The following is a 27,791-nucleotide window of genomic DNA, read 5'->3' as shown; positions in this document are numbered from 1 at the left end:
CAGTGGTCATTAAATACCAAAACATGGTATATTCCTGAGGTGTGTGTGTGTCTTTAAATTATTAAAAGCCATCAAGGTTAAACAGTCTGCATAATGGACAGGTGAGTTTAATAGAAAAACCGGGGGATTTGGTGATATGCTCTTGTAACACGAAGTTGTCATTTCAAATCCCCCTTTATCTGTCACCACTCCCAGCTTTTCCTGGAGAAAGCATCAGCCATGGTTGGGATACAAGCCTCTCTTCCAAGCTGAACAGCCCCAAAGAGAAGTGGACAAGGGAGAGGGGAGGTCAGCTGGGATTAGAGTTAGGCTGGATGTGTTTGGGGACACTCTTGGGAGGTTTTATATGCTTTCACTTGGAGGCAGTTAGGCAACCCGAGTGGGCAGGCATTTCCAGGAGGGAAATTCCAATCGTGAACCATTCTGGCAGGTTTTGAACAACCGCAAAGCAGGGTCCTGCTGTTTTTTGCACATGCTTGTGTCTAGTGGGTTCTTGGGACACGTCCCTGTGACTTTAGTGCCTGTGATGTGAGAAAAAGTGATTGCCACGGCACAAGAGGCTGGGGAAACCTGGGATAGAAGACTGCGAGGCTTTTTGTGTTGCCGAAGCCTCAGAGGCTTCCACTCATGGGTGCCTGCATGTCCCCAGGGAGGGCGCTGGTCCCTCTGCACTCGCTGCGCCCCTCAAAGCTCGCGTGCTTGATACACGTTGCAGAAATGCTGCTTCCTGTGAACTAAGCCCACCACGTATCTTGGGTCCCTGCTGTGCAGGGCTGACTAGGCACCTTGGACAGAAGGAGACAATTCATTGCATCCATGTGAATTTGCTCAGGATCTCATAGGACCCAATATGGAGAAGGACCTGCTGAGCTTTCTCTGGGTTTGGGGCTCCCGGTCCTGTGACAGGGCAGGTGTAAGAGGGGGCTTGTGGGATTTCCTTAGGAGACAGGAATTCCTGTGATTAGGACGTAAACCACCTGTACGTGGACAGACAGACGGAGAAACAGACGGAGGGACAGTCTCTGGAGTCACAGGGGCTATGTTGTGGGAAGCGCCTTTGGCATGGGCTTCCCAGGTGGCACTAGTGGTAAAGAGCCCGTCTGCCAATGCAGGAGACGCAAGAGACGTGGGTTCGATCCCTGGGTTGGGAAGATCCCCTGGAGGAGTACATGGCAACACACTCCAGTATTCTTGCCTGGAGAATCCCATGAACAGATGAGCCTGGCAGGCGATAGTCCATGGGGTTGCAAAGAGTCGGACATGACTGAAGCGACTTAGCATGCCTTTGGCATATTCTTTCTCCGCTTTCCTCTTCCTCTCTCTCTTTCCCTCCCTCTCTCTGACTCTGTTTCTCTCTCTATGCCTATGTCTCTCTCTCTCTCTGTCCTTCCCGCCCCTCCCTCCAAGCCCTGAACCCAGGCTCTGTTTGCCCCCACAAGTACCTTCTGTGTCAGACTGGCAGCTGCCCACACCTCGGAGCTGGGGCTTCCCAGGGAGAGCTTGGGGTTCACAACCAGAACGCTGCCTCCTAAACAAGGAAAAGGTGCCTTTGGGGGCCTGGGAACTCTCTCCCCTCCCCAGTCTGTCCTTGCACACTCTCGGAGGGATTTCAGAAAGTATAATCACGCTTAGATCACGCTTAGTAACTGTCCCGCCTGGAGCAGGTTCGCAGGTCGACTGCGGTTCGGGGAGGTCAGAGCCCAGAGACCATGAGGAGAGGAACCACCGCCTTGCCCCTCCCCCAGGACGCTCCTGTCTCCTCATTAGCTGTTCCCTTGAATGACTGACTTCCCTCCGGAGGGAAATTCCTGAAACCCAGCAGTTGACAAACCCACACACCCTCGGAAGGCTGGGCACCAGATAAAAGCCCTCGCGGGAGCCGGCCTCCTGGACGGCCACTGCAGGCACGGGGACCGCCCGCCGGCTGCTGCCTCCTTCCAGCGGTGGCCGACCTCAGTCCTGGGCTCGGAGTCCGCACCAGGGGACACAGGTCCCGGGAGTTTTCTGGTTCGCTCTCAGCCCTCCCGGATGATCTATTTCTGTCTTTCCTTTGGGAAAAACGCGCTTTGCCAATGACTAATCGTAGGCCCACCGAGATGCTGTCGGCAGGGCAGGACCCCCGCCCGGGGCGGAAATGAGGAGATAGAGCTGTCTGCAGCCCGACGTGCCAGCAGCACCTGCGCCGGCCCCAGGGATGCGGCCGCCACAGTGACTGCCGGGCCGAGGTCGCTGCGAGGGCCGAGCCAGGTGCTCACGGAGCCAGTGGCTGCCTCCCCGACGCGGGCGTGTGCGGAGCCGCTGGATGGAGCTTGGGACCCGGGCCCCTCATGTCTGCCCTGCTGACTCTGTGTGTCGTGCTCCTGCCCCTGGCGACCCCAGGCCGCGGGGCCCGGCAATGGGAGCCCTGCACTGGTAGGTGGGGGGCGCGGGTGGGGGTGGGGCGGGCTGGGGGTCAGGAGGGGAGCGGGCAGGCCGAGTTCAGGTCACCGTGCGGAGATGGCTGTGGGAACTGCACCACTGGGACGGGAGGAGGCAGAGATTAAAGGGAGCAGCAAGCCGGCGCTCACAATAGCAACGCCAGCAGGGTGGGGACTCCTTTCAAAGACCTCGCCGCCCCCACCCGAGGCCCTTCACAGGTACCTACCTGCTGGGCTTCCCGAGAAGGCCTTACACCTGCCAGAGGAATGAAGCCCGGCAGCTGGCAGGTCCGTCACCTGCCCCGGACAGAGAACCCAAGGCTGCACTCTTAGCTCAGTGCAGTCTTGGTGGCCGCGTCCCTAGAGATGCAGAATGCGTGATGACAGCCCCTAGCGCACCGACCGCCCACCCCCACCAAGCGAGAGCGGAGTTGCAGGGGGAGATTCCACCCCTCCTCCTTAGAAAGGGCGCCTTGACCTGTCAGTGACCATGACCTCATCATGCCTTTCTGGAGTTTCTACCGAGAGACTATTGATCAAACCTAACACTGTAAAACAGAGTAACAGGGAGACGAGACCTGGAAGCCAGAAGCCAGGCTTCGGGAAGGGGAGTGAGTGATGGTGGGGGGCATTATGGAGGGTGGTGGTTTGGCCGGCTGTCGTCGAGGGCAGGATGGCACTGGGATGGCTTGTGTGAGGCTCTGGGTTTACTTTCAAGTATCTGGTCTTGGGCTCCTGGAACCCTCCCTAGTCCCTGAATGTTGTGGCACTTTGCTCTGATGGCACTTGGCTCCCAGTGATGGCACCATGGCCCATGATGTCCCCCCCCCCCAACCCCCGCAGCATCCCAGTGTTTGGAACGCTGACCGTATGGGGGGGTCCATAACGGTTCTCAGGCCCCCATTCCTCCAGGGAACAGCCAGATCGTGCAGGTGAAGAGGAGCAGCCGTGGAGTTGGGGTGTCAGGAAGGACTGAAGCCTGGGCCTCCGAGGCCCCAGGCCCCTGCACCTGCCACAGTCAAAGCCTCAGGATGCGTGATTTGCAAACCACATACAGGCCAAGCCCACCTGCAACCCTGAATCCCCGGCTTAGAGCATGGGGGACAGACTTGCATGCAGGTCTAGGGTGCAGGGATGAAGCATCCGAGCCTGTTGTCCTGAGCACTCCGTATCTCCCTGGTGGGTGAGTCACAGACGTGTGTCTTCATGTTCCCTTCAGCGCTGGGAACAGAATCAACCTGCATAGTAATAATAAAGGTTATTTATAAAGCCCGCCCCCTCTCCCCTGAAGGCATGTTGCAGATAGTTAAAAGATGACCCAGTTATAAATACCTCGAACCAGGGAGGAAAGATAAAAGTCAGGTAAATAATACTGAGCTGAATTTGGAACGCTCCCAGGACAGTCGATAATGGCCAGTCAGGACTCAAATAGTCACTTTGATGGAGTTTGGTTTGGAAAAGCACAGGAGTTTACACCGCAGGGTTTGTGTGGGGTTTGGGTTTCACTTTCCCTTGGCCTTTGTTCCTGGGTCTGTGCCTGGGAAGTGCTGGGGCCTTGACTGCAACCCTGTGACCCTGGGTTTTGAAGTCCTCTGCCCCTCCACCCCATCCAAGCCTGTGACTCGGAAAGAGCAGCCTCTTACGGGAGGTGGGGTGGCCAGATTTGCCGATGGGGAAATTGAGGTCACATCTCTGCCTAGATCCTAGTGGGCAGACCCTCTGATAAGCGCAGGGGCCTGGGGCTGGTCCTGCTGCACAGGGGCATCCGAGGACAAGTGAAGTCTTATAGAGCCTCAGTCAAGATGGAAAAAAAGACCTTAGCAGGTGGTCAGCATGACCAAGGCTGTGGAGGGCAGGGAGTAGGGGCAGGCTGGGAGACCGGCTGCAGCTGCTGGAGCAGCTTCAGGGTGGGAGGATGAGGCGGGTCTGCAGGGGCTCTGGGCGCACATGGGGTGTGTGGGACGAGCTCCCCTGGGATGAGTGGGTCAGGCAGGATTCGGGGCCTCCCTGACCCCAGAGTCAGCCTGGGTTTTCTGATGCCTAGACCCCTCCCCTGCTCCCCCAGTGGGGCCAGCTGCCCTTGGACAGAGGGTGAACCATGACTGTAAGACTCTACCAGCTCCCACACCAAGTCCACAATTCTGGGGGGCGTGATGAGTGTAGTGCCAGGAAAGTGGCTGGGTGTGTCCTGCAGGGTTAGTGGCTTGGTGGCCTGAATTCTAGACCAGTGCTCTCGGTCAAGGAGTGACCGGCAGCTGTGGCCAAAGAGCCTGCTGTCCACCTGTAACTCAGCCCATCCCCACCCAGTGTCGTCTCCACGTGGACAGGAAAGGTGGAGGGGTTCAGTGGGAGCCATAATGGGGACAGCTGGACCCCAAGGCTGGGTCACTGGTGGGTGTAGGGGGCGGAGCAGAGAGAAGGGGGTGGGAGTTGTCTAGGGGCTGTGGGATGTCAGAACAGCATCCCCTGTAATCCCGGGAGTAGTCAGAGGTGGCTCCTCGCCTAGGACTCAGGGCGGTGCTGAGGTGTGGGTACCTGGTGGATCTGGCATCCGCAGCACCCCCTCCCTCCTTCACTTGCTCGACACCCCTGCCAGGAAGATGCTGTGCCCCAGGCTGGGAGCTGGCACACCGGCACACCGCAGCCCTGCCCGGCACATGGACAAGGGTGTCGGCAGACGTGGGGGACCCCAGGGCAGGCTGTGGGTGGGATCAGACCTGGTATCTGGGGTGGGCCGCATCCCTGGGGCTAGAGGCAGTGCCCAGGAGAGGTGGGGCACAGGTTTGCGTTATAAAAGCTAGCTGGGGTGTGGAAGCTGCAGGGCAGCGGGCAGGCAGACAGCTCAGTGAAGGGCATCTGGGGGTAGCAGGAAGCCCTCCCTACCCCACCTCTGGCAGCTCCCAGGAACTCTCCCACCCTGACTTTTGAGCTCCTTTAATGAAAACGCTGCAGAAGTGAGCTGGGGAATCCTGGCACCGGGTGAGGCCCGCAGGCAGGTTCCTGGGAGTCAGTGTGGGCACAACACCCCCTGCTGGGCTCATGCGGCAAGGCCGGCTTATCAGTTGGCAGTCTGGGAGCTGCAGCTTGCTTCAGGTCAGGGGACCTCTGTCCATGTGGGTGTGGCCCCCACCCCACCCCACCCCACCCCACCCCACCCTCTGGTCCTGTGGCCACCAGGCTGCTTGGGAATAGCCCCAGCCCCAGGCCGGCGCCCGGCTCAGGAGCAGCCTTCTGAGCCCCACAGTCCAGGTGACCCCGGGAGCCGGCACGTGGGGCCACTCTGCACGTGCCACAGGGAGGGGAAGCCCCCTGGCGCAGTTGTGAGGGGACCCAGGCTGAAAGATCCACCTCACCTGCTTGACAGTGTTGCAGGGCTGTGGGGTGGCTTGCAGGTGGGGACAGACTGTCAGCCTGACACCCATTTCCTTTTAAAACATTCTCAACCATTAAGCTAGGACACTGCACAGAAATTAGAAAACAAAGCTTACTCATTTTTGCAATGGAACCTCATACACAAAGGGGCTCCCCTGATGGCTGAGTGGGTAAAGAATCTGCTTGCAATGCAGGAGACACAGGAGACACAGGTTGGCTTCCGTGGAGGAGGGCATGGCAACCCATTCCAGTATTCTTGCCTGAAAAATCCCATGGACAAGAGCCCGGTGGGCTACAGTCCATGAGGTCACAAAGAATCGGACACGGCTGAGCCACTAAGTATGAACATAGCAACAACATACACTATATGCTGCTTCTACGGTTTTGATTTTTAAGAGTAAATAACGGATTTCCAGGAGGCCTTTTTCCAGGGCAAAATCTAAGAAGCCACCATTCTGAGTTTTGGGGTCTGGGTTTTGTTTCCAGCTGGAGCCTGCCCTCCCCACCTGCCTCATCTCCCCCTCCCCCCCTGCCCTGTGCTCCTGGGTGTTCTCTGAGCTCCAGGCTTAGAGAGGACCTCTGTGTGGGTGTCGGGTAGGGTGCTCTCCCTGTCCTGAGAGTCTGGGGAGTGCCAGGCCCTCTGCGTCCTAACCCCACATTTCCGCCTGAAGGGGGCGGGGCGGAACGCGGCTCCGCCAGAGCACTCTCAGCCATGCCCACGTGCTCCTACTCCCCCAGCTCTGCTCACAAAGCCTGCAAACCGGTCCTTCCGGTGGGTCTCGGTCCTGGGAGCGGCTGGGACACGGGGTAGGGGACCCCTGTGTTAGCCGCTCACTTTTCATGCTGCCCCCAGGTCGGGGTACTGCACTTTAGGGAATTTGTGGGGGTCTCCGGCAAATCCAATATAATGAGCGTCTCTAGCAAAGTCAGGGGTACTTACTCGCCGCTGGGAGGAGTGAGAGGGAAAGGAGAATGCCCCCGCAACTCCCTCGACGGTTACCGCGGGATGGGTTTGCAGCCCAGCCAGCGAGCCCCTCCGCAGCAGCCTCGGGTAATGGAAGGGGGAGGGGAGGCGACCTCAAAGGCCAGAGCTGCCCACCTTTGGGCCCTGCGGGGCAGGGTGGGGGCCCCCGCGCCGGCCTTGGCGTCGCACCTGCAGGCCTGCCTGGACCTTAGGACATGAGTGGACCAAGGGGGTCATCCGATGTCGAGGGGAAGGCGGGTGCGCGCCTGCATGTGAGTGTGCGTAAGTGTGTGAATACATATGGGCATTAGTGTGTGAGTGTGTGTGCACCTCCGCACTGCTGGGAAGAACCCAGAGCACAGCCACCTGGAGGTGAAGTTTGGTTATGGTTTTGGCTCGCGCAGTTCCTGTGGTTTCTGCAGTGGCCTGGCAGTGCGCGAAACCAAGGGAGACTAGATGCGCTTCCAGGCCACCAACGCTGCAGCTCCACAGCCCCACCTGGCACAGGTGGGCTGGACGGGGGCGCTGGGCTGGGGCTCAGTGTCAGTGGTGTCCAGACTCAGGTGCAGACTCCTGGGGACCCGGCTCCGGGAACCCCACACTGGGCAATGATCCTCCCTGGAACAACGCGCTCTGCGTGTTGTGTCTGGGGTGTCGCACACTGAACTTGGGGTGCCCCAGGGAAAGGTCCTTGGTGACTGGCTGCTGCTGCTGTACACAGATGCTCTGTCCCTTAGGCGGGTGGCTCCATCCAGAGTTGGGGGTTGGAATTCAGCTGCCGTGAACTTGGGTGAAACTGGCTGCACTTTCCCCTTCAAAACTAACCCAGAAGCAACAGCTCCCAGTGAGGGACGTGCCCGGTGTTGGCAACACCTGGGACTGTCTCCAGCTGAGGCGCCAACTGAGGCGCCAGCATCCCTGTGCTCCGTCCAAATACGCACGAAGTTTCTGTCCCCTATCCAAATGAGGCTTGCGCTCCCTCTTCTTAATGTCTTAGTGAGAAAGCCCACATCTTAGTTTTGTTGTTGTTTAGTACCTAAGTCGTGTCCAACTCTTTTGCAACCCCATGGGCCGTAGCCTCGCCAGGCTCCTTTGAGCTTGGGATTTCCTAGGCAAGAATACTGGAGCAGGTTGTCATTTCCTTCTTCAGAGGGTCTTCCCAATCCAGGGATGGAACCCACATCTCCTGCATTGGCAGGTGGCATCTTTACCACTGAGCCACCAGGGAAGCCCCACATCTTACTGGTCAGTAGAAAAAAAAATTTTTTTTTTGGATAATTGGTAGTGATCATGGTCTCTTCTTGCAATCTGGAAGATTACATTATATGCATTTAAATGTATGTTTTTGAGAAGGGGCCTGTGGGTTTCAGTAGCTGGTCAGAGGAGTTAAGGCATACAGGAAGCTGGAGCCCCCAGTTCCCTGGTCCCTGGGCGGTTGGTAAAGCTGGCCAGGGGGAGGCTGGTGAAGGCATAGGGAGGCCCAGGTGGGCAAAGCCCCAGGGGATTTCCTATCACCGTAACAGCTGGGGAAGTTGATGTCTCACACCTTCTCCATAAGAGGGTCCTAAGAGATATGGGCAGGTCCTGTGGGGCAGGGGGTAGGGGAGGCAGGATCAGGACCCTGCAGCCCCAGAGTGCAGGCAGAGGGCATAGGGTGAGTCTGTCTGCACCCATTTCCACTACCCAGTTCTAGTTGCTGCTGCTACTGCTGCTAAGTCGCTTCAGTCGTGTCCGACTCTGTGTGACCCCATAGACGGCGGCCCACCAGGCTCCCCCGTCCCTGGGATTCTCCAGTCAAGAACACTGGAGTGGGTTGCCATTTCCTTCTCCAATGCATGAAAGGGAAAAGTGAAAGTGAAGCCGCTAAGTCATGTCCGACTCTTCGCAACCCCATGGTCTGCAGCCTACCAGGCTCCTCCGTTCATGGGATTTTCCAGGCAAGAGTACTGGAGTGGGGTGCCATTGCCTTCTAGTTGCAAGAGGGCCCTACTCCCACTGACAGGTTCCCAGAGGACTTGTTTTTTTGCGGGACAGTGGCACTAGAAAAGCCATCCCAGCCCTGGGAGTCTGGACCAGGGTCTCCAGGGGAGACCATCAGAGGTCAGGTGACCTCTCTGACCCCCTCCTCCTGTGGGATTTCATGGCCTCCTGAGGGGAGCAGTGTCATGTCACTAGCAGGGTCAGGTCAAGAGCTAGGAGGTGGCACTGGGGAAGGGGTGAGGCAGGGCAAGGCAGGTTAGAAGCGAGTGTCGGCTCTGGCAAACATGAGGGGCACTCCAGAGCGCCCCCAGAGGTAGACCTCATTCAGCAAGCCTGGGCCTCAGGACCTAGAGTGTGGGCCCTGGAAGTCACCTACCCTCTGGCTTCCTCCCTTGAGCCCCATCACACCCAGCCCAAACCAGGGGCTGGGGAGGGGGTGGGTCAGTGGTCTGTGGCACAGACAAGGCAGGCCGGGGTATTTGAAGACTGAATAAAGCACCAAGTTTGAGGGCAGGTGGAGGGGCAGGTGAGCTGGAGGTCAGCAGGAGTGCTCCACTTCAGCTGTGTCCCAGGAGGCCCCACCCCTGTGAGTCTCAGGCTGACCAGGGAGAGCCAGATGGGGGCCAGGGGGCCCTCCTGCCAAGAGGCCCGCTGCTCAGTGGTTTGCCACCACAGTCTTGGTCACGTAGCACATCCCTCCAGAGCTGCCCAGAGAGTCAGACACAGGAGTCGAGGGCTGGGGGAACGACTGCAGCGAGCCTTAGAGCTCAACCCCCTTGGAAATGCTCCAAAGACACGGCTGCTGAGGATGGGGTTACTTACGTCAGCCCGGAGGCTGGAGACAGTGACGCATATGGCTACTGGGAGAGACGACCAGCCAAGGCAAGGATGGTGAGTTTATTCACTCAGCTCAAGACCCTTGTGGGAGGAAGGTACACAGCACAGGATGGGCAGAGATAGGGCAGAGCAAGGCCCCCAAAGGCTGGGGGGAAGAGCAGTGTCCATGGCTATCAGGAGAAGCCTGTGGACCCTCGGTAACATGGGGCTGTCTCGGGTTCATCTGGGCCTGACCCAGAGGCTGCAGGTGGGCTAAGGCTTGCTTGTTGAGGTTTCAGGCCAGTGCATGTTCGTGTAGGTCTGGGTCAAATCCTGAAGGGATTTGTTGCCAGAGGCTGGCAACAGAGGGGGACGGAGTGGCCCATAGCACCTGGGTGGCCCTGAGAGGACGTGCCAAGTCAGCAGCAGGGCTCCGGGGCTGAGGCGGGGATGCAGCAGGCTGGGCGGGAGCACGTGGGCCGGCAGAGGAGGGACACGGAGGACGCTGGGCGGCAACAGCTGGGCTGGCAGGAGGAGGTGGGCACGCAACAGGCAGGGCGGCACACGGGGCGGCAGAGGAGGGACACGGAGGAGGAGGGTCTGCAGCAGGGGGAGGGGGCTGAGCAGGGGGAGGCCTCACAGCAGACAGGCCTGCAGCAGACAGGGGTGCAGCAGACAGGGGTGCAGCAGACAGGGGTGCAGTAGACGGGCTCACAGCAGGCCTGCTGGCAGGGGGAGGAGGTGCAGCAGGAGGGCTGGCAGCTAGACTGCTGGCAACATGAGGAGGTAGAACAGAGGGAGGCCTCACAGCAGACAGGTGTGCAGCAGACGGGCCTGCAGCAGACAAGTGTGCAGCAGACGGGCTCACAGCAGGCCTGCTGGCAGGGGGAGGAGGTGCAGCAGGAGGGCTGGCAGCTAGACTGCTGGCAGGACGAGGCCAGGCAGGAGCTGCTGCAGGCTGGCTGGCAGCAGGGGCGGGACTCGCAGCTCACTGGGGCGCAGAGGAGGGTCAGGCGGGGGGCCGGGGCGCAGCAGCTGGGGGCACAGCAGGGGGGCTCGCAGCAGCTCTCTGGACAGTCGTCCACCTGCCAGGAGGAGCCGGTGCGGGAGTCACAGGACCCGGGCAGGCAGACCCGGCTGCTGTAGCTCAGGTCACTGGAGCAGACAGACAGGGCAGAGGAAGCCATGGTGGAGGCGGTGGGGCTGGAGGAGGGTGAGGATGTGACTGTGTGAGTGAGTGTGAATGTGTGAGGTGCTCAGGCTGCCGGCTTTATACCCCTCTTCTGTGTGTGTGTTGTCCCTACAGAGGCTCACAACGCGCTCCTTTCCTGGTTGGTGTTTGGATCTGGCTCCAGGGAACCCTCATTAGGGCTGGGTTATTTTCCTGGTAGATGGAGGCCCAGCTCGTAAATGTCCTACCTGTATGTCGGGCCATGCTGCTCCTGACCACGTGCTGAGTGGGTGTGGGAGTACAAGGTTGGGGTGGACCCAGTGTGGGCAGTGGGGGCTCTTGGCCACTGGGCACTCATTCTGGGCACCAGGGGATTAGGGAATGTGACTTGCATTCTGGGCCCTGGAAGGGGCTCTTTACTGGGGCATGTGGCCCCTTTTCTTGTGCGTTTTTCACAAACGCCTGCAGATGGAGGGAGGGGCGTTACCTGGGTGGGTTCTGGCTGGGTGTGTCCAGCTGCCCTGTTTTGGGCAAAACTTGCGGGAAGGGCGTGGCCGAGACCAACAGACTTTGTGTCTCCAGGGGTGGGCTCATGTTTATGGGCAGTGGTCCCCTTGCTCAGCATATCTCCTTTCCACCTGCTAGGCTCCAGGCATCCCTGTGGCTCGGGCCACGGCAGGTGGCCCAGCAGAGGCTCAGCCAGGTGGGGCTGGGAGTGGCTGTCCCCTCCTCCCAAAACTGGGCACCTGCTCAGGCTCCCATGGATGGGTCACCCCTCCTTCTGCTGGACAGATTGCTGGGGCTCCTTCTGCCTCTCCTCCTGCCTCCTTCCAGACGTCCACTCAGACTCTGCCCCACCCCGCTCCTGCTGCATCTTTCCTGGGAGCTGAGCCTGGACCTCTGTCTGTGGGCTCCTGGGACACCCTGGTGGGATACTTGGTGGTCTAGGGAAGAGTCACCAAAAGCTGTTTGAGCCTGACGCTGCCAGGTGCAGCGGTCAGGGCAGCTCTGCAGGTGAAGGGTGGGGGAGGAGAGAGACAGGTGGCAGGGGTTAACGAGGCCAGCATGCAGAGCAGCTGGGATGTGACAGCCACCATGGAGGGGTGGGAGCTGGGGGTAGGGAGGCCCTGCCGAGGAACCTGGGGCTGGTCAGGAAGGCAGGCCGACCCTCGATGGTGTGTACGGGGAGCAGTTGGCTGGACAGGAAGGTTTATTTCATTATTAATTGTTTTTATATTGTCTCAATGACATCTTAAGCCACAACACTTAAAATTATGAATCTGTTTATCATGTACGTTTACACCAGTTTCCTGTGGCTGCTGTAACAAATGGTCAACATGGGATCATATGAAATATCCAGACAACAGAATTGTATTCTCTCACAGTTTTGAGGCCAGAAGTCTGAGAAGAGTTATAATGAGCTGAGATCAGGGCATCCTATGTCCAGAGAGGATGGCCCTTCCTGCCTCCTCCAGCTTCTCTGTCTCCAGGCATCCTGGGCTTGTGGCCACTTCCCTTCAGCCTCCGCCTGTCTTCACGTCCCCTCCTCCTGGTCAAGAGCGTTAATCAGCAAGTTGCAGTCAGTCTGCAAAGTTCTTTTTCCTCCCAAGGTCATGTGCACAGGTGTGGGCTGATCCAGAAAAAGCTTCCGGGCTGTGGTTGCTGGGAGGCTCTGGGTCAGAAAGGGAGCTCCAGGGGTCTGCTCTCCTCTCTTCCTGCCTCCATTCACCTCCTCTCCATCTTCCCGCACATGCTCCGGGAGCACCCAGGGCTCAGGTAAAGGCTCAGCCCTCCCCAGGCAGCCCAGGCGTCGCTCTCCTCTGCTGCCTGAAACTCTTCTGCCTGCGCTCTGGCCTTTATAATGTTTATTTACTTACTTATTTTTGCTTTTTGGCTGCCCCCTGCAGCATATAAGATGTTAGTTCCCCAACCAGGGATTGAACCCAAGCCTCCTGCTTTGGAAGCACAAGGTCTTAGTCACTGTGAAACCTATTGGTGTCATTTCAGGGGCCTCTGAAGAGCTCCAGTATCATAGTCCTTTATGTGTCAGGGCAGAGAAGCATTCAGTGAGAGCCAAGTGGTAGATAAGAAGTGGTTTATTAGAATAGGCTTCTCTGGTGGCTCAGATGGTAAAGGATCCACCTGCAGTACAGGAGACCTGGGTTTGATTCCTGGGTCAGGAAGATCCCCTGGAGAAGCGAACTGCAACTCACTCCAGTATTCTTGCCTGGAGAATCCCATGGACAGAGTAGCCTGGTGGCTACAGTCCACGGGGTCACAAAGACACACGCCTGAGCAACTAACACTTTCACTTTCACTTATTAGAATAGGACACCGTGAGGCTTACAAGCGGGTGGGTGAGAAATGCCACGCCCTGAGAACTCAGTGGACAGTTTTCTCATCAAAGGAAGAGTGGGGAAGAGAGAACTTCTGTTTCTCGAGAAGACGTCGTGTTTCCATCATCAGTTCCTCCGGGGCAGGGGAGTTTACCTGTCCCTCCCTAGACGGTCAGGCCAGGACTGTCATAACAATTCAGGAAATTCTCAGGTCTCAGTCCAATGAATGTCTTTCATTTTGCAGAGTCACCTTCCCATAAGTGATTGTTTTCTGTGTGCGCAGAGCTGTTTGGGGGTCATTGACTCGATGACACCACTGGGCAGGGTGGAAGCCCTATTTTCTACTATTGTTTTTATCGTTTTGGGGATATTGTGCAAAGAGTGTGTCTTAAAGGCCAAAGAACATGTTTTGGGGGTTACCAATTGATGGTGCTCATGGTTTTGATCCCTGGGTCGGGAAGATCTCCTGAAGGAGGAAACGGCAACCCACTCCAATATTCTTGCCTAGAGAAATCCCATGGACAGAGAAAACTGGTGGGCTATGGTCTATAGGGTCACAAAGAACTGGACACAACTGAAGTGACTCAGCACAGGGAACAGCTAACTGAACTCATTGGGCAGGATGTGGGTCTCACGTCACCACTGTTTTGTTGGTTTGGGACATGTCTTGTACTCCTGTTGCATAGTTTTGTTGCTAAGCAAGCCTTTTTGGTTTTATGGTTAAGTAAACCTGCTTTCTCGAGTAATCATTAACTAACAGGGGTCTCTCATATTTTTCACTTACAATCCCCTAGTGGGATTTACTATTTAATCACCTATTTTGTCCCTTCATTCTGTCCCTATCAACTAGACTGCCAGGGAAGTCCCTTTTTTTTTTTAAATTAAAACAATTTTTATTGATTCTTAAAAATTCAAAAACGTTTTGAAAGTTTGATTTATTTTTAGCACCTGGGTGGAGCTTTGTGCTGATATCTTGAGGGACCCTGGAAGGCAGAGTTTCCCCCAGACCTGTAAACTTTTCTCCTTTCTCCAAAATTGGCATGTTTTACTGGACAATGAAGTTTCTTCCCAGAATAAATTCTGTAGAGGAATGTGCATCACTGGGAGTCCTCCAAGCACAGCCCCTCATGCTGAGGATGGGCTGTTGGCAGCCTCAGGGGCCCTGAAGCTGGGACCCTGGCCCTGTCCACTGCCCAGGGCCATTTAGCAAACACAGGGCGTGTCAACCTGAGCTGGGGAAACAGTGGTCGTGAGAGGCAGGGACAGACCTCAAACATGTGGCCGGAGAGCCTCAGGCTCAGGCCCAGGACAGTGGGTGGGGGTGGGGGCGGAGTCCAGTTGGCCCAGCAGGGGACCGGCACCCTTGGGACGGTAGAGGCTAGTTGGGGAAAGTGCTAATTCAGCTTCGGATGGTCCACGCAGGGCTTCCACAGGTCCTGGGGTGGGGTTGTGTCTGGAGGTGCTATGAGTGGCCTGGAGGCCAGGAGAGGCCCCGAGATGCATCAGAAGGTCCAGATGCAGGAGCGAGGAGATGGACGGAGGTCAGGGTGAAGGCCCAGGAAGACAGAGGGGTAAGGAGGAGCAGAGGGACCTGTCCCCAAGTCGAGGGCTAAATTCTGCAGGGATAGGTCCACAGGACAAGGTCTAGGGGGACACTGACCTTTGCCAAGGGACCTTTGGTGACCAGGCCGGGAGTAGGGTCAGCAACATGGGGGTGGGAGTGTAGAGGGGAGGGTGTCAAGGTGGAGAAGGGACTGGGAGAACTGTGCAGAAGCTCTGGGGGTGGGGTGCAGCTGCACTGAGCTGGGAGGGATGGGGGCTGAGTCTCACTCATTGTTTATATTAGAAAAAACCTCGGGGCGTGTGGTCAGAGCAAGGACTCTGGACAGAGGGGTTGTAGGTGCCGAAGAAGGAAGGTGGGGCAGGAAAGCTCAGGTGACTGAGAGGGGCCGCTTGTCCAGGCTCCGAGTCCTCCCGCTGCAGGCAGAGGCCTCGTCCTCTCCACCTGGTGGCCTGAATCCTGTGTCCTGCCAGCACCCCAGTGCAGGGGGCCAGGAGATGCCCAGGGCAGTGAAGTTCCTGTGCCTGCGACTGGCTGCTGCTGAGGACCTGCCTGCTCGGCTGGCTTCTAGGACAGAACCTGGGTGCTAGGCCTGCGTGAGGCACGGCCCCCAGGAGTGTGGCCAGGGACAGGAGGGCAGCGAGGACCTGGGCAGTGCACGTGCCCTGGCCTCTGTGGAGACTGGCTGGCAATGCTACCAGAAATGATCGGAAGAGAGTAAAGCACCACTAAATGCAGTCAAGTTTATCATGTTTTCAAGCAGCTTCCGAGGTGAGACCACTGGGGCCTGGATTGTGAAACCTGGTCCCCAGGCCTGAGCACTGGGTCTCAGAAGGAGTGGGCAGTGGGCACGGGCATGGTCATCTGGAGTTTGAGGGGACCCCACTCCTGGGCAGAAAGGACGAGGGGGTGTCCAAGTAGCTCAGAGCAGCTCCTGGAGAAACCCTGAAGGCGGTCATGAGGCTGGTGGTGGGGGGTTGCCCTATGGTGCCTGGCTGGCCCTGGGGGGATGTGCCTGGTCAGCAGCAGGGCTCTGGGGCTGAGGCGGGGATGCAGCAGGTGGGGCGGGGGCACGCGGGCCGGCAGAGCAGGGACACAGAGGAGGCAGGGAGGCAGCAGCTGGACTGGCAGGAAGAGGTGGGCACGCAGCAGGCGGGGCGGCACACGGGCCTGCAGAGGAGGGACACGGAGGACGCTGGGCGGCAGCGGCTGGGCTGGCAGGAGGAGGCAGGGATGCACACGGGGCGGCAGAGGAGGGACACAGAGAAGGAGGAGGGTCTGCAGCAGGGGGAGGCCTCACAGCAGACAGGTGTGCAGCAGACAGGTGTGCAGCAGATGGGCTCACAGCAGGCCTGCTGGCAGGGGGAGGAGGTGCAGCAGGAGGGCTGGCAGCTGGACTGCTGGCAACATGAGGAGGTAGAACAGGGGGAGGCTTCATAGCACACAGGTGTGCAACAGACAGGTGTGCAGCAGACAGGTGTACAGCAGACAGGCCTGCAGCAGACGGGCTCATAGCAGGCCTGCTGGCAAGGGGAGGAGGTGCAGCAGGCGGGCTGGCAGCTAGACTGCTGGCAGCACGAGGCTGGGCAGGAGCTGCTGCAGGCTGGCTGGCAGCAGGGGCTGCACTCGCAGCTCACTGGGGCACAGAGGAGGGTCAGGCGGGGGGCCGGGGCGCAGCAGCTGGGGGCACAGCAGGGGGGCTCGCAGTAGCTCTCTGGACAGTCATAGCTCAAGTCGTTGGAGCAGACGGACAGGGTGGAGGCAGCCATGGTGGAGGCGATGGGGCTGGAAGAGGTGTGAGTGTGTGAGGGAGTGGATGGGTGAGGCTGTGTGATGTTCTTAGGTGGTTGGAGCTTATATACAGCTCTGGGGTGTATGTTGTTGCATCACGGGGGCTCAGCAGAGTCTGCTTCCTTGTTGGAGCAGGTCCTGAGGACGCGCGTCATAATCCCATGACAGGTCACTCAACTCGTTAAACTCCTGAGGGGTTGGAGCCCAGGGGATCCATGGAGCAGGGGTCCAGCCCCAGGGGCAGTGTCCAGTATCCTGGAGTCCATCCTGTGGGTAGACTCTAGACGGCCAGCACTCCTCACAGCCCCACCACCAAGCATCTTTCCGGGGCTTCTCGCTATTATTCCCTTACTTCTCAACACTCAGTTGAATTACTAGCATGTTTTGTTCTTTTTAAATACTCTCTTGATTGGCATGTTATTTTCTCCTGAATTCATACACCAATGAAGGGTGCGTTGAGCGTCATGTTAGCTGTGGCTTTCTCATATATTCCTTTTATGACGTTGAAGAATTTCTCTTCTATGCCTAATTTTCTGAGTAATTTTTTAAATTATGAAATTGTGTTGGCTTTCGTCAAAATCCTTTTCTGCACCAATTGAGATCATGTCTTCTAAAGATTATTTATTTTATTTGTTTTTAAATTTTTGGTTGCCCTGGCTCTTTGTTTCTGTGGGAAGACTTTCTCTTATTGTGGAGCAAGGGCTCTAGGAGCATGGGCCTCATTAGTTTTGGCACAAGAGCTCAGTAGTTGGCTCTACAGCATGGGCTCTAGAGCAAGGGCTCAGGAGCTGTGGTGCGTGGGCTTCGTTGCTGTGTGGCCCATGGGATCTTCCTGCACCAGGGATTGAACCTGTGTCCCCTGCACTGGCACGTAGGTTCTTCTTCACTGTACCACCAGGGTAGTCTGAGAACTTGTATCTTTTCTTCCTTCATTCTGTTAATGCAGTATTTTACATTGGTTGATTTTTTTAAAACAATGTTGAGCCAACCTTGCATTCCTGGTTTAAACGGCACGTGGTCATGGTATATAATCAGTTTGGTATGTTCTTGGAGTCAGGTTCCTAGTGTTTTGTTGAGCATTTTTGCATCTATGTTCATAAAGTATATTGGTGAATATTTTTCCTTACTTCTGGGAAATGCTGGCATCACAGAATGAGTTAGGAAGTGTTCTCTCGTCTGGCTTTTGGAAAAGCCTGAGAAGGTTTGGTGTTAGTTTATTATACGCTGGTAGAATTCACCAGTGAAGCCATCTGGTCCTGGGCTTTTTTCCCTGTGAGATTATCAATTAATAATTCAATATTTTGTTATAGGTCTGTTGAGATTTTTGGTTTCATTTTTAGTCAGTTTTGTTAATTTGTATATTTATAGAAAATTTTCTATTTCATCTAGGTTATAATTTGTTGGCATACAAAATTGTCCTTGGTATTCTTTTATAATGCTTTTTATTTCTCTGAGGTTCATGGTAATATCCGTACTTTCAATTCTGAATTTAGTTACTGTACCTTCTCTCTTTTTTCTTTGCTAGTCTATCTGTATATCTTTCCAAGGAGTCAAACTTGGTTTTGTTAATTCTCTGCTGTTTTTCTGTCTGTTATGCCATTTATTTTCACTCTAATTTCAGTATTTCCTTCCATCTTTAAATTTAGTTTGCTCTTTTCTAGTTCCTCAAGGTATAAAGTTAGTTTATGGATTTGTGGTCATTCTTTTTAATATTTATTTAATATTTGGCTGCATTGGGTCTTAGTTGTGGCGTGTGGGGTCTTCTTTGCAGCGTACGGGTTTCTTTCTAGTTGAGGTGTGCAGGCTCAGTAGCTGTGGCTCTCTTAGTTTCCTGACCATGAATCGAACCCACATACCCCGTATTGGAAGGCAGATTTTCAACCACTGGACCACCAGTGAAGTCCCTATTCTTTAAAGTAGGCATTTAGAGGCTTAAATTCCCCTCTGCCCAGCCTTCACTGCATCCCATAGGTTTGATACATTGTGTTTTCATTTTAATTCATTATCAGTATTTTCTAATTTCCTAACTTTTGTCTTTGACCCCCATTTAAAAAAATAATCTGTTGTTTAATTTCCACATATTGTGAATTTTCTAGTTTCTTTCTGTTATTGATGTTTAATTTCATTCCATTGTGATTGGAAAAGACCCTTTGTATGATTTCAGTTTTTTTTTTTTTTTTTTTTTTAATTCACTGAGGCTTGTTTTGTGTCCTATATTTGGCTTGTCCTGGAGAGCATTGAATGTGCTGTTGATGGGTGGTGTGTTCTGTGTGTTTGTTTTGACTAGTTGATTTGCAGTGTTGTTCAAGTCCTCTGTTTCCTTATTGATCTCCCTAGATGTTTTGTCCATTATTGAACATGGGGTTTCCAAAGCCTCAACTATTATCACAGAACTGTCTGGTTCTCACTTCAATTCTGCCAGCATTTGCTTCATATATTTTTGGGTCTCAGTTGTGTGGTGCATATATATTTTTAATCCTTATATCATCTTGATGAATTCAGTCTTTTATTAATACATAGTGTCCTTCTCTTGTGCATTTCTGTGGTTGGTATAATGTGGATGAGTAGGTCCTTGGTAAGTGTTATGTGTCAGTCTTTCAATTCTTAGTGTGTTGATGGGGACTTAAGAATTCTTGAAAATAATAAGTTTATTATAGAGGAAGACAGCTATAAGTCATGGCTAGTTCTCTGCAGCCAAAGATGGAGAGGCTCTATACAGTCACAAAAACAAGACCGGGAGCTGACTGTGGCTCAGATCATGAACTCCTCATTGCCAAATTCAGACTGAAATTGAAGAAAGTAGGGAAAACCACTAGACCATTCAGGTATGACCTAAGTCAAATCCATAACAATTATACAATGGAAGTGAGAAATAGATTAAAGGGACTAGATCTGATAGACAGAGTGCCTCATGAACTATGGATGAAGATTTGTGACACTGTATAGGAGACAGGGAACAAGACCATCCCCAAGAAAAAGAAATGCAAAAAAGCAATATGGCTGTCTGAGGAGGCCTTACAAATAGCTGTGAAAAGAAGAGAAGCAAAAAGCAAAGGAGAAAAGGAAAGATATACCCATTTGAATGCAGAGTTCCAAAGAATAGCAAGGAGAGATAAGAAACCCTTCCTCAGTGATCAGTGCAAAGAAATAGAGGAAAACAACAGAATGGGAAAGACTAGAGATCTCATCAAGAAAATTAGAGATACCAAGAGAACATTTCATGCAAAGATGGGCTCAATAAAGGGCAGAAATGGTATGGACCTAACAGAAGCAGAAGATATTAAGAAGAGGTGGCAAGAATGCACAGAAGAACGGTACAGAAAAGATCTTCACGACCCCGATAATCACGATGGTGTGATCACTTACCTAGAGCCAGACATCATGGAATGTGAAGTCAAGTGGGCCTTGGGAAGCATCACTATGAACAAAGCTAGTGGAGGTGATGGAATTCCAGCTGAGCTATTTCAAATCCTAAGAGATGATGCTGTGAAAATGCTGCATTCAATATGCCAGCAAATCTGGAAAACTCAGCAGTGGCCACAGGACTGGAAAAGGTCAGTTTTCATTCCAATCCCTAAGAAAGGTAATGCCAAAAAATGCTCAAACTACCACACAGTTGCACTCATCTCACATTAGTAAAGTAATGCTCAAAATTCTCCAAGCCAGGCACAATATGTGAACCCTGAACTTCCAGATGTTCAAGCTGGATTTAGAAAAGGCAGAGGAAACAGAGATCAAATTGCCAACATCCACTGGATCATCGAAAAAGCAAGAGAGTTCCAGAAAAACATCTATTTCTGCTTTATTGACTATGCCAAAGCCTTTGACTGTGTGGATCACAATAAACTGTGGAAAATTCTTCAAGAGATGGGAATACCAGACCACCTGACCTGCCTCTTGAGAAATCTGTCTGCAGGTCAGGAAGCAACAGTTAGAACTGGACATGGAACAACAGACTGGTTCCAAATAGGAAAAGGAGTACGTCAAGGCTGTATATTGTCACCATGCTTATTTAACTTATAGGCGGAGTACATCATGAGAAACTCTGGGCTGGCTGAAGCACAAGCTGGAATCAAGATTGCTGGGAGAAATATCAATAACCTCAGATATGCAGATGACACCACCCTTATGGCAGAAAGTGAAGAAGAACTAAAGGGCCTCTTGATGAAAGTGAAAGAGGAGAGTGAAAAAGTTGCCTTAAAGCTCAACATTCAGAAAACTAGATCATGGCATCCAGTCCCATCACTTCATGGCAAACAGATGGAGAAACAGTGGAAACAGTGACAGACTTTATTTTGGGGGACTCCAAAATCACTGCAGATGGTGACTGCAGCCATGAAATTAAAAGACGCTTACTCCTTGGAAGAAAAGTTATGACCAACCTAGATAGCATATTAAAAAGCAGAGACATTACTTTGCCAGCAAAGGTCCATCTAGCCAAGGCTATGGTTTTTCCAGTAGTCATTTATGGATGTGAGAGTTGGACTGTGAAGAAAGCTGAAGGCCGAAGAATTGATGCTTTTGAACTGTGGTGTTGGAGAAGACTCTTTCGAGTCCCTTGGACTGCAAGGAGATCCAACCAGTCCATCCTAAAGGAAATCAGTCCTGAGTATTCATTGGAAGGACTGATGTTGAAGCTGTAACTCCAATACTCTGGCCACCTGATGCGAAGAGCTGACTCATTTGAAAAGACCCTGATGCTGGGAAAGATTGAAGGCAGGAGGAGAAGGGGACGACAGAGGATGAGATGGTTGGATGGCATCACCGACTCAATGGACATGAGTTTGAGTAAACTCCGGGAGTTGGTGATGGACAGGGAGGCCTGGCGTGCTGCAGTCCATGGGGCCGCAAATAGTAGGACATGACTGAGTGACTGAACTCAACTGAATTGAGTTCATCATACTGTGTTAACAATATAAGACATTGGAGACATACAGGTGAAGGTCATTTTTTGCTGTCAGTTCTCCACCTTTATATCCAATGGTGATGTGCATGCCAACTCCATGATTCCTTAAAACTTGTAGAGAGAGAGAGAGGGACTCAAAGTGACAAGGTTTTAATACCAAGTCCTGGGGAGACACTTCAGAGGAGAGGACATGTGTCAGAGAGAGAGAAAGAGAGGAGGGGAAGAAGAAGACATAGAGGGGGATGAGGGATGGGCTGGGGGGAGGGGAGGGAAGGAAGACAAACTGACAGGTCTCTGGATTCCCCATCCCACTTCTAACTAAAGAAGCTATTTAAAAATCTGAACCATTTTGTGAAGTTTTCTAATTTTTTTCCTTTCCAAAGCTTCTTATCATTGTTTTCTTGTTGTAGCATCTTATCGAATGTCTTTGAGTTACATTTAGGGATTTTTTAAAATGTCTCTCCTCCTTCTTATATTTTCTGCCTCCCGGTCTGGTCTTTCTTTTTCATGCCACAACTTCTCCTTGTTTGCTGAGGTGAGGATGGGGGTGGTCCTCAGTGGTCCAGGTCCCTTTCCCACTGTGCGTGTCACACTGTGCTGTATTAGAGGACCCTCGTCTACATGGGGAAGGTGACACCTGGGATTGGGGTGGGGGACTGTCAGGCAGTGGACTTCATTTTGGAGTAGGAGATGGGAACCCAGATGCAGGAACAAGAGAGCTATGTGCTGAGGTTGCCAGAAGCTCCCTAGTAGCCTTACCCTGACTCCTACCATGAGGTATCCATGCTGCTGCTGGAGATACACACATCCTGGGTGGATGTGGGACAGCTGGGCACTCTTCCTGGGTCCATGTGGCCATGTTCCACCCTCCTTCCCCCAGGCCTGCCCGCAGGGAGCAGAGTGCCATGGGGCTCCCAGGCCAGGTTGGTCCCCACCTCTGCTGCCCCGCCTTGTGGTCAGCACACTCTCCTCTGCCTCCATCTCAGGTGTTCAGTCTCTCATCTGTCTGTAAGCTGATCCCCTGGGCCCCACAGTGGGTCTTGGGAAGTTTGGATGGGACGGTGGGTGGGCTGAGCCCCCACCTTGAACTGGAAGACTGGCTTTCTCACAGCCACCTGCACTTTGGACATCTGGCTGGCCTGGAGTCCACTGTTACGCCACTTGGGGGTCGGGACCTGGTTTCCTTGGGCCGCACCCCAGTTCACTTGGCTGTGACATGGAAGCTCTCGGTTTAATTCCCATCCAGAGCAGGAACCCCATATGTGGCTCCTGTTCTTTTCATGAATATTTTAATTATGATATTTTAACTATATTTTCAATTATTTATTTTCATTTTGTGGAAAATCTCAAACATACGGGAAGTTGAAAGGCTTAAACAGAGAGTATCCACACGTCCACTCTGAGAGTCCACCACGGCCCCTGTGCTTCGTCTGCTTCCCCAGGTACCTGCCCAGGAAACCCTCGTCCATGTGTCTTATTTTCTGAAGGATTCCTAGGTTACCAACAGCAGTACACACCACTTGAACATTCTAGGAGGTGGAGCATTAAGTAATGTTCAGTGGTCATGACCCAGAACCTCCCTCCCGCTCCGCCCAGCCAACTTTACCCCAGCCTCCAGAAACAGCTACTCTTCGTGTATTTTCAAGTCACACATTAGTTCAACTCATCTCAGGGCTTCACCTAAATGGAGTCACACAGCAGGCGCCCTTGTGCCTGGCTCCCTCCACCAGCATGGTGTTTCTGAGGTTCATCCCTGCTGTTGTGCTGATTTTCTTCTGTTGCCGAGTTGGGCTTCATGACCAGCTCCCCTGCTGACCTGGTGGCTCAGATGGTAAAGAATCTGCCTGTGATGCAGGAGACTTGGGTTCAGTATGGGTCAGGAAGATCCCCTGGAGGAGGGCATGGTAATTCACTCCAGTATTCTTGCCTGGAGAATCCCATGGACAGAGGAGGCTGGTGGGCTATGGTCCGTAGGGTCGCAAAGTGTCGGCCACGACTGGGCGACTAACACTTCCCCTGCTGACGGGCACATGGCTGGTGCCCGCTTCTGCCTGCTGCCTTCCAGCCTTTCAGTGCTTGAAGCCAGGACAGTAGCCAGGTAGCTTCTGTTCAGGGTGGCTCTGACTTGTAGGAAACTCTTTTCTTGAGCTTACATCCGCTCCTCTGCCACCCTGGCTCCCAGTCCAGCCTTCAGTGAACCTCGCAGTGAACCTTATTCCTGGAAAGCCCTCTGGGAAATTGCAGGCAGCTGCAAGCTGGGCTCTGCCTACCCCCGCCCCATTACTCTTTCCTTAAAGAGCCCAGGATCAAGCTTCTCAATGGAGATGCTGGGAGAACGGCCCTTTGGATTCAGCAGCCTGGGCCACCCCTCCCCACAGAGTGCCCCCACTTCAATGTCCCAGGGGGGTGGCTTTCTCAGAAGAACCCCCACCCCAGGACAGGAGTTCCATGCTGGCCTCGGCTTGTCCAGGACAGCAAATGGCAAGGAGACAGGGATTAGGGGAAAATCACAAAAAGCCAGCATTGAGGCTCAGAGATTTATTTTTTCTAGATTGCTAAGCTTTCATGGATAAAAAAGGTAAGGTGGATGTCCCACCTCTATGGGATGTGGGTCTGTCACTGATTCAGCACTGAGATGTGTGGACAGAATCCTGTTAATTAGACAAGGAGAGGCCTTTCAAGATCAACAGCAGAGAATTGATTTTCTGGATGATTTGTCAGTAACAGGAAGGGGTTCCACAGGGGAGGGGCCTGCAGATGAGGGCAGGGCAGGAGGGCTGGCAGGCGGGGGCCACACACACGGTGGGCTGGCAGCTCACGAGGACACACACGGGCCTGCAGCTCACAGGGACACACACTGCTGGCTGGCAGCTCCCGGGCACACAGCAGGATGCCTGGCAGGGGCTGGGCTTCCAGTAGAAGGCCACTGGGCAGCATGGGGATGGGCACCTGCCGGCAGGTTGGCATAGAAGAGACACACGGCGGGCACTGCAGGAGCTCCCGCAGCCCTGGGCAGGACAGGCCGGCTGGCAAGAGCTGGGCACACAGCGAATCTCCTGGCAGGAGCTGGGCACACAATAGGCTGGCTGGCAGCTCGCAGGGCAGCTGGTATCACACATGGTGGTTTGGGGCTGGGTGGGGTCGGGACGGAGGACAAGTCTGGTCTGGAAGCTCCCTCCCTAGGGTGCCCCTTATACCCAGGCCGTGGCGTCCTGGCAATGAGGCACTGGGTGTCTTCTTAGTGGCCGCCTGCTGTTTTTCCTCCTCCTCCCCCCGAGGGTCTCTTCCTGGAGCTTCTGGTTGCTGTGACTCAGTTCAGGAAGCTCCCTCAGCTGGAGGCTGACGGTGACCCAGTGGCCCTGGGATTTCTGGAATCAGAGCCTGGGTTGGATGGGGAAGGGCCGTCAGGCCAGGACTGGGTCCCCTCATGATTTTCAAGGTCCTCTCCAGTTTAACCACCCTGTCCTCTGTCCACACAAACACAGTCACACTCACTGCACCAGTGCCCCTGTTTGATTTGTCATCCAGAAGGTTCTCCCTCAGGGTCAGGCTCCTCACTGGGGGGCTGTGGCCACATTTTTGCCATAATTATAGCAACAGGGCTCCAGCTTTGTGCTAAGTCTGAGCTAAGCATTTTACATGGAGTGTCTCATAACTGATCAGTTATCAACCCTGCCACCATTCAAGGGGCTGACAACACAGATATCCAGTCATCAAGACCTGGAAGGTCCTGTAATGCATGCAGGTTCCACCCTGCGAATGGAGAAGCTCTGAAGCTGCTCAGTCTCACTGTGGAATCTGTGGTCCTTACTTGGCGTCTCAGGAAGCTGGGACTTAGGGGTTCACTGGTGACATAACCCACAGGCCAGAATCAGTTGGCACAGACAAGAGCGAGGGGCAGGCAGATGAAAATATTCATCTTGTTTGGCCCTGAAGAGCAAGGCTTAAGGGTGTGGCCCCCCCCATGAGCATCCAACTCAGGATTGCCCAACCAGGTCAGGCAGCCCCAGGTAGGTCCCAGGAGGACTGGGGTGGAGAGAGGGCTGAACCACCTCCGATTCCTCTCCCCACCCAAGGGTCTGGTCAGCCAGGCCCTGTGAGGCAGGTTGGAGCCAGTGTGGAAGCCTGGGGTCCTCCTCCAGGGCACAGGGCAGCTGCCGGAGTGTGGATTACGAGTTCCTCCCACCCCACCCCCCGCCGTGTGCTCTGTCTACACATCAGCCTTAGCACGTATTCTATGGTGGGCACTGTTCATTGGGGTGGCCATCTCTCAGGGCAGTGCTGCTCCCTCCTTGGAGGCTGTGTCCCGGAAACCCTCTGCCCCTGTGCAGCCCCCATGTGACTGCCGGTGTGGACAGAGGGGACGCCCCTGGGAAGTCCTGTGAAGAGTCAAACACCCCAGTAATGAAGGCTGAAGACCACTGTGGTCTCAGGGGCTAAAGCATGGTCAGAACTTGCAAAACTAGTGGACTGAGCTGACCGGAGACCACATAGCAAATGACCTCGTGGCCCCTAGACAAGCCCCTTGTGGCCCATGATTTCAGCCCTTCACACACTCCTCCCTGGGCTCTAACCACAAGTCAAAACCATAGCTAAAGAAAATCCAGGTGACCACATGTCCATGTGTGACCTTGTTACTGAATAGTGTCAATCCATTTGAAATTGTCAGTTGTCTTACAGGCCAGTCTCTAGAAGAGTGAAAAGCTAACCTTCTGTACTTGCCTGCTCTCTACCTCCCCTCTGTTCCTTATTCTTATCAGTACAGCCAGCGCCTACCTGAGCCCATTTCTATTCCACCTCAAGGAATATTCCACCTCGTATTTCTTCTAATGCAAGTCTGCTGGTGAGGAACGCTCTTGCTTTTGTTTTTCTGAAATTGTTTCACTTCACCCTCAGCTTTGAAGCTTTCCTTTTCTTTTCTTCTTCGCTAGATGTAGAATTCTTGACTGGCAGTTTTGGTCTTTAAGGCAATGGCACCCTACTCCAGTACTCTTGCCTGGAAAATCCATGAACAGAGGAGCCTGGTGGGCTGCAGTCCATAGGGTCGCTAAGAGTCAGACACGACTGAGCGACTTCCCTTTCACTTTTCACTTTCATGCATTGGAGAAGGAAATGGCAACCCACTCCAGTGTTCTTGCCTGGAGAATCCCAGGGACGGGGGAGCCTGGTGGGCTGCCGTCTATGGGGTCGCACAGAGTCGGACACGACTGACACGACTTAGCAGCAGCAGATGTCATCCTACTATCTTCTGTCTGTCACTCTGTTTGATGAAAAGTCAGCCGTGTTCTTTTTCTTGTACGTAGAGTGTTTTTGCTCTCATTGCTTTGAAGATACTTCTTTTATTTGGGGTTTTCATCTCTAATGATTAAGTGCCCAGATCTGGTTTTCTTTATATTTATCCTGCTTTTGGGTTTTCTAAGATTCCTGGATCTGTAAATTGTTTCAAATCAGCTTCTGAGGTTGAACGTACATTTATTTTATACTGTTTGATATAGTCTCACAGTTCTTCTCAGTTTTCTTAATTCTCCTTTCTCCTTCAGATCGGATAACTTTTATTCATATATCTTCACATCCACTCTTTCTTCTCCCACCTTCAGTTTGCTGTAAGGCCCACCCAACAGACATTTTATTTCAGCTATTGTGCTTTTCAGTTCTGGAATACCCCCTCCCTCAGCTGAGATGTCCTATTAAAAATTGCCATTCCTCAACTGAGGTTCTCTATCTGTTAACTCATGGATATAATATTTTCATTTGATTCTTTGAACACATCTTCCTTTGATTCTTTAAACATACAGCTGCTCTATGTCATCACCTGCCAGACCAATATCTGGACCATCTCAGGCTGCATCACTGTGGTTTTTTCCTTTAACCATGAATTGTATTTTCCTATCTCTTTCTTACAATTTATATTTATTATTTACTTTTGGCTGTGCTGGGTCTTCATTGCTGTGAGGGTTTCAGTAGTTGTGGCTCCTGGGCTCTAGAGCACAGGCTTAATAGTTGTGACAGGTGGGTTTAGTTGCTCCATGGCATGTGGGATCTTCCTGGATCAGGGATTGAACCCATGTCTCCTGCATTGGCAGGCAGATTCTTTACCACTGAGCCACCAGGGAAGCCCTTTCCTATATCTTTTATGTCTAGTGATTTTTTATTATAATATTAGAAATTATGAACATTCAGAGAGCCTGCATTCTCTTATCTTTTACTGATGATTCACTTTTTTGTCTAGTGAACAGTCACTTACTAACTGGTCACCTTGAGCTTGTTTATGTGGGTTTGGTTTTACACTTCGTTAGGGTGTAACAAAGTGTAAATTTGTGGAAAGTCCAAAGTGCTTCCCGAGCTCTCCATTTTGGTAAGACTTCATTTCCAGACTGTCTTCCCTGGAAATCTTGTCGTGGGTGGGCCAGGCTGTCAGGATGGATCTGGAGCAGGTCCCACTTCAGGGTGAGGGAGGGACCCCTGCTCCATAGGTAC

General features: G+C 53.5%; 3 protein-coding genes across 3 annotated transcripts in view; 1 reads left to right on the top strand and 2 right to left on the bottom strand.

Moving 5' to 3' along the window:
* Positions 1 to 2,327: 2,327 nt before the first annotated feature.
* The window catches only part of TSPEAR (thrombospondin type laminin G domain and EAR repeats), a 182,433-nt gene continuing 156,969 nt past the window's right edge, over positions 2,328 to 27,791 (top strand). Inside the window, exon 1 of the mRNA XM_055569798.1 lies at positions 2,328 to 2,412. Within this exon, the coding sequence (XP_055425773.1) occupies positions 2,328 to 2,412 (85 nt within the window). The remainder of the gene's footprint in view (positions 2,413 to 27,791) is intronic.
* Positions 9,694 to 10,736, bottom strand: LOC129644260 (keratin-associated protein 10-12-like). Its single transcript, XM_055569808.1, has one exon. The coding sequence runs from the start codon at positions 10,734 to 10,736 to the stop codon at positions 9,969 to 9,971; it is 768 nt and encodes a 255-aa protein (XP_055425783.1). The 3' UTR covers positions 9,694 to 9,968.
* On the bottom strand, positions 15,637 to 16,386 carry LOC129644262 (keratin-associated protein 10-1-like). Its single transcript, XM_055569809.1, has one exon. The coding sequence runs from the start codon at positions 16,384 to 16,386 to the stop codon at positions 15,637 to 15,639; it is 750 nt and encodes a 249-aa protein (XP_055425784.1).

Source organism: Bubalus kerabau, chromosome 2 (assembly GCF_029407905.1).
Source record: "Bubalus kerabau isolate K-KA32 ecotype Philippines breed swamp buffalo chromosome 2, PCC_UOA_SB_1v2, whole genome shotgun sequence".
Taxonomy (NCBI): Eukaryota; Metazoa; Chordata; class Mammalia; order Artiodactyla; family Bovidae; genus Bubalus; species Bubalus kerabau.
This window is presented reverse-complemented; position numbering and strand designations above follow the sequence as displayed.

What these genes read in the sequence shown, in the direction of transcription:
- LOC129644260 (XM_055569808.1), bottom strand. Translation starts at nt 10,736, where the DNA reads ATGGCTTCCTCTGCCCTGTCTGTCTGCTCCAGTGACCTGAGCTACAGC.
- LOC129644262 (XM_055569809.1), bottom strand. Translation starts at nt 16,386, where the DNA reads ATGGCTGCCTCCACCCTGTCCGTCTGCTCCAACGACTTGAGCTATGAC.